This window comes from Thalassophryne amazonica, chromosome 20 (genome assembly GCF_902500255.1).
Source record: "Thalassophryne amazonica chromosome 20, fThaAma1.1, whole genome shotgun sequence".
Lineage (NCBI taxonomy): Eukaryota > Metazoa > Chordata > Actinopteri > Batrachoidiformes > Batrachoididae > Thalassophryne > Thalassophryne amazonica.
Genome location: NC_047122.1, coordinates 43314943 through 43327907, shown reverse-complemented (window position 1 = coordinate 43327907; position 12965 = coordinate 43314943). Strand labels below are relative to the sequence as shown.

The following is a 12965-nucleotide window of genomic DNA, read 5'->3' as shown; positions in this document are numbered from 1 at the left end:
TGAAAAGAAGAAGAAGAAAAAAATCAACAGCTCTTAAATGTGACTTCATATTGCCCATAGACTTCAGACAAAAGACTAGATTGTGCAAAAACACAACCAGCGATGGATTACGTCTGCACACATTAATGCACGACGGTCTGTGTAACCAGCGAGGGCTGTGAGGGTTAATTCACACAGCTGTGTGAGATCAAACTGTAGAGGTTTGCAAAGTTGCCTTTGGCAGAGCAAATCAAAACAACAGGTGGAAGAATGTGAGACCGAGTGAGAGCACAACAAACTGCCAACAACCTAATCATGCCGTTTAGCAGTCTGATCTTTCAAGCAATTTACACACACACACAGAGTAAAATAAATAAATAAATAAATAAATAGAGTGTGAAGATAACTCTGCCGGTCATGCATCAGCTCTTCTTCTGCAACCGCAACGCAATTTCACAGCAGGGCGAATAACATTCCTCCTGACTGGTCAGCAGTGCTATCCCACAGAAAGCTTTTAAACACCTTCTCTCCTCTCTTTATCGCCACACCCAGCAACAGAACAAATAAAAGTGAGAGAAACCAAACAGGAAAAAAATGCATGTGGCACTCTACCACAACATAAAAGACAGATAAAACATGTTTCTCATGGTTACTGACAATAAACAAACAGACCATGTACATAATCAGCCTGCAAATCCAATTAACAATTTCTTCTGTTTCCTACAGTCTTTAATTACCCACAACTAAGTGGGGCTGCATGAACTAGGAATATTTTTCCTATACAGTGATATAAATTTAAATAAATAAAATAATTAAAAAACAAATATATTTGAGGAATAGCTCAATTTAGAAAAAAATATATGTCATTCCAGAATTATTGTTCTACAAATTATTTTGTAGGGGAGGGCAGTCCCCCCCTTCCCCGAATCTGAACAAAGTGCCTGTTTTACTTCAATATCCTTTCTGTACTTGAAATAATTCCATAAAACTGATATTTATTCTGTTTTTGCGACAACTACTTCCTTTTGCCTCTACCAAGAAGGTAATGCTTGAGGTAGCATTTGTCTGTTTGTTAGCATTATAACTAAAAAAGGAATGAAAGGGTTTCTGTTCTGGAAAATAAGTGATTCAGTTGTGGAGGTGACCCAGAATGTGGAACTGAGACCCAGAAGAATGTTTGGAACACAACAACATTTAACTTGAAAATTTGTGATAGGATAATGATGAAATCTGGTGAGCAGATTGAGAATGGTCACGAAAATTAAGGATTTTATTTTGAATTTTATCAAAAACATATTTTGGATCCAGAAGGAGTCTTAAGCCATATGTGGCCTTGGCAGAGGTACGCACTCTGAGTGCCTTCTATGCTCCTCGTTCGTTTTCTGGACAGCTGTAGAGATGAATTGATGAATCGAACATGCCGTTAACGCTACCTAAACCACATCATCTTTTGTTCTACCTTGAACCAACCAATTTTGTTTGAATTTTTATAAAGCTATACTTTTTCCCTCCCCTGCACTTTTCCATTCAATATGAGCTGCAAAGTACAGAGCGAAGTCACCCCTTGCATCCTTCCACGGACACACAATCCCATTGTTGGGGGATGAGGGCACCACCATTCTGAATTAAGGCCTCACTCTGCACGGGGCCAAACGCCTGGTGTACAGAGTTGCATTCAAAGGCTCTTCAAAATTAAAGAGGTCATCATTTTGTAACCGGCCTTATATGCTGGAGAGCCACAAACGCCTGCCGTCTACAGAGGGATAATGACAGTTTCATATATATATATATATATAAAAATGTTATCACCGGAAAATATTCTCATGTGATTAAATGAGAGCAATTCAGCTGCCAAATCTACACTGTGCCAATGCGGATGTGAATTGATTGGCCGGTGGCTTTCTGGCAGGAAGAAATGAACTGCTCAGTCATAAAAAGAATGATTCATAGATTACTGTACTTTGTAGAAGCTTTTTGCGAGTCCATAATGCTTAACAAGAACAGTTATGAATGTGCACCATGTGGTAAAAACAAATATGATTCTGGTGACAACACGCCAGCTTCATTGGAAAATATAAATCTCAGCGTACCAAGACACCAAATGTAGAAAGCTTTCCAAAACACATTATGATTACCTACAGAGTCTTACCAGTACACATTTGACAGGGAAACTGTGGTATTCCGGGCAGTAAGAGAAGGAGTAATGGGGATCAATACCAACTGAGCCTCTGCTCTGTTGCTTCATCCCTCGAGGCTTAATTCACTGGATGTGTAAAGACGACGGTGTCACAATAGGGGATCAGATGGGATTGACCACAGGATGAAAATGTAAGGAGTGTTTATTAAACTGATTTTGCAGAGATGAAGGGCAGGGATAGGGTGTGCAGAAATCGGTCAAGAGACTGTCAGAGATGCACATAAAGGCCATTAAGAGCTAATGCCAGGCAAAGCTAGAACACAGGATGAAAAACATTCTGATGCCTCCAATTTCACCTCTGTACAGCTTAAGCAGAAACCTAAGGCTCCGTTAGACACCTGAGGACCTGGAAGAATATTTAGCCCAAGCTGTTAAAAATGTATATTTCACAGTGTAAGCCAGGACACGACACAGGAAATATAAATCTTTGTCACTTAATTCTTTGTTTTGGACTCCAGCAGCATTAAATGTCCTTGATGGGCCCCCATAAAACCTGCAAGGCCAAACCAAAGACAAAACTAAAAAGTGTTGATTCAGCTTCATAGGGATCATGAACGGATAAGCTGTGGCAACCACGCACTCATTTACACACACACACACACACACACACACACACACACACACACACACGAGTGAGCATGTGTGTTCTCACACACAAAGATGCAGCCTCTCAGGGCCTGACCAGCTGTCTCACTCCCCCATTGCCATCCAAACCCACAGGAGCAGGATATAAATCACTCGCCAGAATGAAGACGTGCACAGAGCCAACGCACTCACACGTCCCGGCGTGCCCTGGCTGTCCACAACTGCACCGTGTCCAGATTTGACAGCATATGCTGTAAAACACCTATGTGCACGTTGACAAAGACAGGCACACCCAGTTTTATGTCATTACTCTTTCCAAAAAGAAAAAAAAATCCTACGCTCAGATATCCGAAAGACACTTCACGAGGTTGGCCATGAAACCGGTTTATCTCACCTGATGACTGCAGGTGTATGCTCAAGACTTTTGCCTGCGTGTTAGTTAAAAATAAATAAATAACTATATAAAAAAGGGGGATGTACTCCATGCAAACAGCTGATAAGAGAAAATATCATTGCATACAGTAATACATATGTGTCATGTGCAACATAAAGCTGTAAAATAAACACAGAAGCAGAGTAAGATCGCAGAGTAGGAGACAAACAGGAAACTGAAAAATCTCTAGTTAAGACTTTTTTTTCAAGGAAGAAGTCTAAGAAGAAGCAGCTGATGCGTTTGGCAAAGTCCACTGCTGTCCAAATTGAAACCAGTAGCTCAGAGAAGGCCCGTAATGATGCAGTAAACTGTCTGCTGGCAAAGCAAGGCTTTATTTAAAGAAACTCTCCTCATTTCAGTACAGACTTAATACATTCACAAATAAATAAGGATGAATTAAAGAGGCTGGGTGTGCCAACTTTACTACCAGGGTTTTGTTTTTTTTTTTTGTTGTTTTTCTGGCAACATCTGTGGAGTCAGTAGGCCCTGCGAAAGCAGAGGCGAAGCCAAAGGGATGCGAAGCTGGGCCTGCAGCGTGGGAAGCACCGCTTCCTCACGGCTTCAACACACATCTGTTGAGGGGGACACATCAACTGAGGTCTGGCAACAGCCATTTTACTGACACGTGATAAGGTTTACAAAAGAAAGACTGTAGAACTTTGCTGAATAGTCATCTGAATATAGCAAATGTGGTAAGAGAGTTGGTACTTATTTCTCAGAAAATCTGAGCAAAACAATAAAGGTCAATACTGGGCTACGCAAGTCAAACTACATAGTGATTTTGTGTAGCGAGTCCTTCAACATGTATTCAAACTCTTCATAGCTTTTTGTGTCAAGAAGTTGATTCCTCTACTACAGGTTTTAACTTTTGAGTATAAGGCTGCTACTAATGATTATTTTCATAAATCGATTAATTAAACAATTATTGGTTAGGTCCAGGCAGCACAGTGGATTACTGGTTAGCACTGTTGCCTCACAGCAAGAAGGTCGTGGGTTTGATTCTCACATGTGCCTTTCTGTGTGGAGTTTGAATGTTCTCCCTGTGTTTGCATGGGTTTTCTCCGGCTTCATCCCACATCCAAAGACATGGAGGTCAGGTGGATTGGAAACTTTAAATTGTCCGTAGGTGTGCATGCAGGTGTGAATGTGTTTGTTTGTCTATATGTGGCCCTGCAACAAACTGGCGTCCTGTCCTGGGTGTACCCCATCTCGTGCTCTATGACTACTGGGATAGGCTCCCGCCCCCCGCGGCCCTTAACCTCTTAAACTCTAGAGTCCCCAAATTTGGGGACTTGCCCTGTTTTGGAACATTTGAACACTCATAACTAACCAATGCTGACACCAACATACACTTATTATAATACATCAAAATGTCAAGTGAAGTCTCTTCTACAAAAGTATCCACTTCAATCACATATCAACTAACCACAGCTGAAACGGCAAGCAAATAAAGACATAAATCAAAATTCATTTTTGGGGGGAAAAAAGTAATTTACTCCTACCAAGTATTATTTACTTTCAATTTTTTTTTTTTTTTTTTTTTTTTTTTTTTTTTTTTACATCCACAACATCCCCTAGGACCTGTCTTTTAGCTGATCCAAACTTTTGTATTTTTGACCTTGTACAAGCTGAGAAATAAATCAATGTATGGGTATGTGATTTTGGTGAAACAGGCTCTAGGGCTTAAGGGGTTCATTGGACTAAGCGGTTGAAGATGAGTGAGTAAGTGGTTAGGGCCATAAAATAGTACAAAATGTTCAATGTTATCCAGAACCCCAGATAATGCCTTCAAATGTCTTGTTTTCTCCATGGCCATATATGAGTGAAGCATCTAGCAAATACACAAGAAAATATTAAGAAGCTGAAATGAGAAAAAAAAAAAGGATTTTTTTTTAATTGCTCAGAAATTACTGATCAATTATCAAAATAGCTAATTAATTATTGTTTTCAAATCCCCGCCTGACTGCAAAAATCACTAAGGGCCCTTGGGCAAGGCCTTTAATCCCCTATTGCTCCTGGTGTGTAGTGAGCACCTTATATGGTAGCACCCTGACATCGGGGGTGAATGTGAGGCATAATTGTAAAGCGCTTTGAGCATCTCATGCAGATGGAAAAACGCTATATAAATGCAGTCCATTTACCATTTATTGCAGCTCTAATTGAGTAATATGGTGTGACATTCCCAAGAATTAAATTCTCAGTTAATGTAAGGAAGGAAACTTAGCTGTCTATCAGTCTGTCTTGACTCTTCGACAGTTTGCTCAGCAGAGCGGGTATGGACCCGCATGTTGATGTGGCACAAGTCTTGTGTTGGATGCCCTTCTTGACATACAATACCATCTCGGCAGCTTCTACTATAACAGCAAGTGTGCTATATGCTATTAGGCCAGCAAATATTAGTTTCCAATGAACTCTTACATGAGGTATCGAGGAGAGCTTTTGTTGAAAATGGCATGAGAGTTCAGCTGAAGTGTCAAAGCTTCATATCATCCCAAGTCTGCGTTGTTCAGTATTATGCAATATTCAACCAAAATGGCACATTTAAAGAGATGCTACAAGGTTACATTTCATCAGCAGTTTTGCAACATGTGATGCTATGCATCTCTACTTCGGCTCCTGGAGGAGAGCTCTGAAGAAAGCCAAAACCAAGATTGCCTTCTTCCATAACTATAAACAAAGATGCACAATGGGGTCATCTATATAGTTAGATTTGTATTAAGAATGCAAAGCAATTAAAGAATGCAACCACTTTACAAATTTGGACTTGTCCAAGTCTGTTAACATACGAGTGTACTCCAGTTGTCCATACAGCTTAAAAACAAACAAACAAACAAACAAAAAACACACTTGTCCCAGACAACTGAAGAAGCATTCAACAGCCATACATTCAAAATCTGATTAATAAATATCCAGAGTAAGCCCATTTACACCAAACTGAGACCGCTATATAAGACCGACAAGATCATGACATTTTGTCAGCTCTCTCAAGTCTTAGCTGGTCTCCGTTGTGATTTGTTTGTGTTCACACCAAGCTTGCATTATGACTGAATTATGCGAGTGAAAAATATGTTAATATCCACAATCACTGATGCAACCCCATACAGAGTCAATTGAGAGTTAAATCGAGACTGAAAACCCATCTGTTTTCCTTGTTTTATTGTGTTATGTGTTTTTATTCTTGTGCTCTTTTATGTTTTGTCTTTTTAACTTTTTATTCAAATTGTTTCTGTTTTTGGTATTGCGTTGTGTAAAGCGCCTTGAGGCGAGCTCATCGTGAGTTGGCGCTATAGAAATTATTAAAATCTGAGAGTCTATTACAACCCACAGGATCGAGTTGAGACATTTGAGAGTTTATCAAGACCAATTATGACACCCATGTATCTGTTAACTGGTCACACAACTTGTGAAAGTGTTTTAAACAGTTCAGTACACTCACGCGCCTGTTGGAGACCAATGGGGAGTGATGGCGACCAAGACGGATCGGTTTTTTCAACCATGGAGACCCCACCGTGACCAGCCTACAACTCCAGTGGGAGCCGGTGAGAGTGATGGCAAGTAGAGGCCGTTTTTCCGATCACAACTCTGACGTGGACCCGGTGTAAACGGGGTGTTACGGTTCACATTAAATATGATTTAATTTATAGTGAGGTTAAGGCCAAATGAAAGAGAAATCATAATTGCTATGCTCACTTGTGGAATGTCACAGCAGTAGATAGCATGAGTACCCAATATCAATGCATTCTTATATCAAGGTTGTGGGGTTGAGATAACCGCACAGCCAGCATAGGTGGCCATCCATACGCAACTACACTTCAACAACATGGCCATGTCTGCCTCCAGTACCTAGATCATCATTTATGTCATGCTACTGTGACTGTTGCACAAACCACAGGACACCATGACTGCATCAGTCTGTGGGAAGCTCGTTTGTGAAGCTGACAGATCCAGTTAAAGTTTGCAAGTGTTGAAAACTGACTGTGTAACAATGATGATTCATTTGAAAAGGATTGTGTTTAGAATGAACTGTCCCAAGTTATACGAAATATGTAACCACATCATTAAGATCACATCAGTGTTGCATTGCTCACTATACACATGTAATGCCTGCAAAGTGGGTGGCATTCAAAACAGTTATTCCAGTTACTTCCCCATTGAGTGAAGACTGTTAGCAATGAAGGCCTTTTGCATTCCTGGCAGATGATAATATATACCCTGTTGATACAGTTTGGCAAAGTAATCAAAGTAGCCCAGCTTTGATTTTATTACCCGCCCCACAATAGTTGAGCACATATGTACATCTGGGTTTGAATCCCTCTCATGCTACCGGACTGTGCCCTTAGACAAGACACTTAATCTACATTGTCTCAGTCCACCGAGCTGTAAATGGGTACAGGCCTTAGCTAGGGAAGTAACCTGCCTAGACTAGTGTCCTGTCAAGGGAGAGGTCACAGACTCAACTGTGTCACGCTTTGGAATCCGGAGATAAACACAGACACCATCGGGCCTCAGGGCCTATATAGGACCATAACAGTTGGGAGGTGGGGGAGACCCATCAGTAGAATTAATTTTAAATAAACAGACATCTCCTCTGTTGCTTGATTTTCAAAACTAACCATTTCATGTTGCTGGTTCCAAGTGTTAGCATTTGTGGCTATGCCTTAAGTCTGATTTATACTTCTACAACTAAATAACTTTGTGGCTATGTAATGACGTTGACATGGGTGTGACCCTTTCTAAGTTCTCCACGGCATTGGCAGGTGTCATTTTGCAATTGGAGTAGCAGGGAACGCAACGTGAAGAACAAGGCAGGGACTTTTCCCCACCTGCGCCGCCACTGTTCTTTGATGTTTTTTTTTCCCTGAACTAATTTGTCCCTCAACGACCTCCCCTTCTTTATACTATCATCAACCTCCAAACCAACATTACGTGCAGTTTCCCCTCCATGAATTGCGGGTCATTTGAGCGTCTTTGTAGTTTTTCGACTCAGTCCTGTGAAGTTGGTCATATCTGCTGACTTTTCTGCCAAACGTTCTTCTATTTGATCAATGATTGAAGTGTAATCGGCGTGCATGCTGCAAAATTTTTTAAATATGATGGGAGAGGAAGGAGTGAAATCAGAAAAGTGACCAATCACAGCCCTTGCAGTCTCAGTTGATTCGACATGTAGTTTTTTTGGGGAGGTCAACATGAGGCTACGGAGAGGGGCTTGGACAGGGTACGCAGCGATGCAGGGGGCTCTACAGAGACGGAGAAGCATAAATCAGACTTGACACTCTGTACGGGCATACAGTTTTGTGGTGATGGAGCGGGGATATTAAGATTTGTCTTCCAGAGCAACTCAAATGACATGGGTAAAATTAAAAAGACCCTATAGAAAACACTTAGCATTTACTGCTATGCTTTTTGGTGCCACGTGGATTGTAGCTGTAGCAAACCCAGTCAAGCCAACAGGCTGTAAAACGTTGCTTTTGCACAATACATTTTGGTTTGCCCTGGTAGCCATAGTGACAGAGAGGTTGCAAAGTGAACCCTGCCATGTTGCACACGTGAGGAGAAGTGAGTTTATGAAAGAAGAATTTGCATTAAAACATAAGGTTAAATGAAGCGCACTGAGGCTCAGGCACGGTGAAAAAACAACCCTGTGACCCCGTCTTCATGGACCTACACGAGGCCCACATTTCATTTGGACAGGCCAAGAACGAGAGAGGGAGACAGCGACACAGAGAGAGAGAGACGGGGAGATAAAGAGCACAGGAGGGGGAGAGTCTGAGCCTTTGCAGCCCCCATTCTGCCCCTACTCTCTATTTTTGTTTCCCCCGTTTTGTGCGCGTTCGACGCACTCACACACACACACACTCGGTGCAATGGATTTTCAACTTGGTCCTCATCAGTTGTGCGCCTGATGAAACAAACACTGACAGCCTCTTTACATTTGTAAAGGCGCCTGCAGCAGCTGTGCTTGTCCCATGCACACCATGCGTGCACACAAACCCACATGCATAACCTTTGCATCAGAGGCCTGGCCCCAGCTGGGGCCTACAGGAAGAGCCGACTCTGCACAAAATGGCCCTGGCTGCACCGAGCTGTGTACCCTGACATGTGCTCCTGCTATTCTCACTTTCACGCACTCCCTCACGTACACACACACAGCACGTGTCATGTTTCGTTAGACAGAACAACACAGCCACATATTAGTGTTGGTCTCAGTCACTGCTTGGCACCTACCTTTCAACAAATTTAGAAAAGAACCTATACGGGGAAAAAAAAAAAAAAAAATTACATTCATACAGAAGCACAAAAAGAAAATACAGATGAAGAAAAAATAAATAAATAGAAGAAGAAAGAAGGCCCTTCCTTTGCCTCATTCATACTGACATCAATCCTGGTGGAAAACGGAAATTGCCGTGCCTTGTTTGCTTTGATTAAGGACTCATCCCTCCTGTTTCCATTCTTTTTATGACTGGCGAATTTTAATAAACGCAGATCGTGTGGGTTTGCTGGGTGCAGGCAGTGTGGCGGAGGGGTAACAACTCGCACTCGTGTTTCACGGGAAATGGTTAAGCCAAGCATGTATAATTGTCTTACGCTAATTAAGGGGGGAGGAATCACTAGGGGCCAAGAGTCCTGTCTCAAAGCCCAAAGGGGGGTCCTGCGGATCTGGACTTCTGTGGGTTGTTCTACAAATGTATGTATGTGAGCCTTATTTGGTCTGTGCCAGACTTCGTATATCAACTGCAGCTGCAGTAAAACCATGACAGATGTGACACACACAGGACAGCAACATACACATACATCCTGCAGTCGGACACGCAGACACGTCATTTCCTCGGCCATTGCGTTCTGGCTCCAGTTCTAATTATACAGCTCAATGATGAATAGAAAAGCCCATCCAATTCTACTGTTGGCCATCTTATTCTGACTGCAGTGGGTATTTTTTTTCCCCTTCTCTCTTCAGAAAGTTTCAATTTAGACACAACTTTCAAAGATCAAAGAAAATTTTTGTTGCATTAGCAAAGTTGTCTTTGAGATGACGAATATTATTATTTTAACAAATATCCCCAACAACACAGCACTCATACCATCTGTGGTAAAAGAAAAACCTCAATGATATTCTATTCTGGCATTAATATATCCAAACCGCAATACTTATCATACTGCATTTTCACCAGATCAAAACCATTTTTTTATTATGTCAAAAACAGATGTGTACTTCAATAAACTGGGGGAGAAAATGCTATTCAGAAGAAATCAATCACGAAAACAGTGTAAAAATTAAACAAACCGAAATCCCAATGGAATTAACGAAAGGTTTGGCAATGCATGTAGAAAAATAAAACCAACTCCATTTACTCCATTTGTGGGCTTGTCCTGCAAACTTGTTGCCCTGTTTGGCATTTTATTTTCAACATCACCTCACAGTACGCAATAAAATCAGTTATTTGGTAAGAAAAATGATTTGATGAAAGAACCACACTTTTGAATTTCTCCACATGCTTGGTGTTTTTTTGGAGAGGTTGGGAGGTTTCAGCTGGGCAGATTCCACAGAAAAACACGAAATACATCATGCATTTAAATCCAACAATGTGCCCGTTATGTGCATGATATTAATGATTTAGAAATGCATCAAAGAAGTGCAGCAAACTTTAAAACCGCAGAGACACGGGGCTCCTGTCTGTAGTCGTGCAGCCGGAGCGGTTCACACTTGACAGGACTAAAAACGCTGTTTTATGCACGCATTAAGTAAATAGACCTTAAAACTTAAACTGTAATCTAGGCCTCCAACTATGCACAGCCCCTTCCCCATAAACTCACTAGTGTTACTTGCAGAAAGAAAATGGTTGCTTCTTGTGCATGGCTTCACACATGAGCCTCTGCAATGCGACTGCACACACGACCTCTTATTGTGATTCTTTGCTAATAATTCAAATATATGCAATCTCAAATGAGCTGGTAAACCCGGTGGTTGCGTTCGAGACCTGAACGCTTTAGAGCTAAACCCCCTGTAGCGTCGTAAAAAAATGGACTTAACCCTCTCAGCGGTATCTGTCTTTTTCCTTCAAAGGTCACACGGAGAAAAGGACAAAATGAACAGATCTGACACCTGGCAGCACAATTAAAAGCAAGCACAGTGGCAAAATCAACGAAAAAGTCCAGTTTCAGGTGGTGGAAAAGGAGCGAAATGCGCTGAATTAACATGACCCGCTTTTCTCCTGCGCCCTCTCACTCTTCTGGAGAATTAAAGAGCCACAACACAACACACAGACAGACACCAGGTCAAATATGATGCCAATGCCACATAATCTGGACGACAGTGTTTGTAAATTGATCATCTGGGGGGGGAATCGCTCGGTTTAAAAGCGAGATTAAAAGACACTCGGCACGGGACGAAATGGAAGCCGAGCCATGGCCGACAGGCTCGTCTGCACGGCTCCGATCAGGAGTGAACAAAAGCCTTTCTGGAAACATTTTTTTTGCGCATTCCTTTTAAACTTCAAAACGTCTGGTGCCTTTAATCTCACAGCCAAATGCGTCCGCGATCGTGCGCTAAATGCGCAAAACAGCAGCGCACAACAGCGGTTAAAAAAAAAAAAAAAGAACAACCCCATGTCTGATGTCGAAGAAACGCCGCAACACCAAGCCACAGAATAAACACTGCTGTCTCTTTAAATAATGTAATTGATAACACGTTGCGTTAACTCGCAGCTTTGAAACGATATAGTCAAACGAAGCAACAACAAACAACCAACCAAAAGCAACGCTCGCCTGCGCGCAGATGATGAAAGTTTATGCATTTTCAAGTTGAATAGAATATGCGCAATTTTCATGCAAAATATGCGCCGTTTACTTACGTATTTCTTTTGAATGATATTCCTCTTGGGTCTTTCCTTGCTCATTATGCAATCCCAAAAAACAAAAATGTTTTGGCTATAGAGAGAATGGCCACATGAATTTCTTTCTTTGCCTCCTCTCGTCTCTCCAACAGCAGCAGCACAAAATGACGATTTAAATCCCCGGCTCGGCAGGAAAACGCTTCCTGGCTTCTCACAAATCCTCTCCTTCGACTGTTCGGATAAGAACAAAAATTCCCCCCCCCCAACCCTGAAAAAAATTAAGGGTCGACGACGAGTAGAGATGGACCGAACCCAAAGTCACTTGGGCAGAACATAGTCACAACAAATTGACGACAATAAGTTCCATTCGCCACAGTTCGGCTTCTCGTCGGTGCGCATTCCCTCCCGGCTCTTTTCAAATACATGAATTCTACTGGAGGTGACAAAGTCACATCGTGTTCGAGGTGAAGACGCGGCGAGAAGCAAATAAATTACATTAAATTAAAACGTCTAGGAGTCACGACTCTTGTTCTGGAGAGGTTCTTTTGCTCAGAGCCTGCGGTAGACAAGAGAGCTCTCCAGCTGCACTGCTCGACTGACGGAGAGCGGCTCCTTTCTTCCTCAGCATCAGCCAATCACAAACCGCGACGCACAGCAGCGCCTTTAAAACCCACCAGCAAATATCCGCTACCATGAAGCCGTCTACGCACAGGTCATGTAAGTTTCACCCAAGCCTAAATGTTTGGTTTCGTGCGTTTTATTGTTAAATTCAACATTAAGCAGCAATTTTAAACGATGTCTTGCTACGTGGGCATACTTAAATATCAGAAATGTTAGCAGTAGCCATTTTTGTGTTGACATGTACATTTGAGGTTATCCTTCTCTTGCCAGTAGTGTTTAAAGGGGTCATAATTCCCTAGATACACGGCAAAAAAAAACA

At 41.8% G+C, this 12965-nt stretch overlaps 1 protein-coding gene across 1 annotated transcript in view; it reads right to left on the bottom strand.

Moving 5' to 3' along the window:
* Positions 1–12610, bottom strand: part of LOC117502317 (protein Jumonji-like) — a 120644-nt gene extending 108034 nt beyond the window's left edge. The window contains exon 1 of the mRNA XM_034161362.1: positions 12044–12610. Within this exon, the coding sequence (XP_034017253.1) occupies positions 12044–12088 (45 nt within the window). The 5' untranslated portion in view covers positions 12089–12610. The remainder of the gene's footprint in view (positions 1–12043) is intronic.
* Positions 12611–12965: the final 355 nt, after the last annotated feature.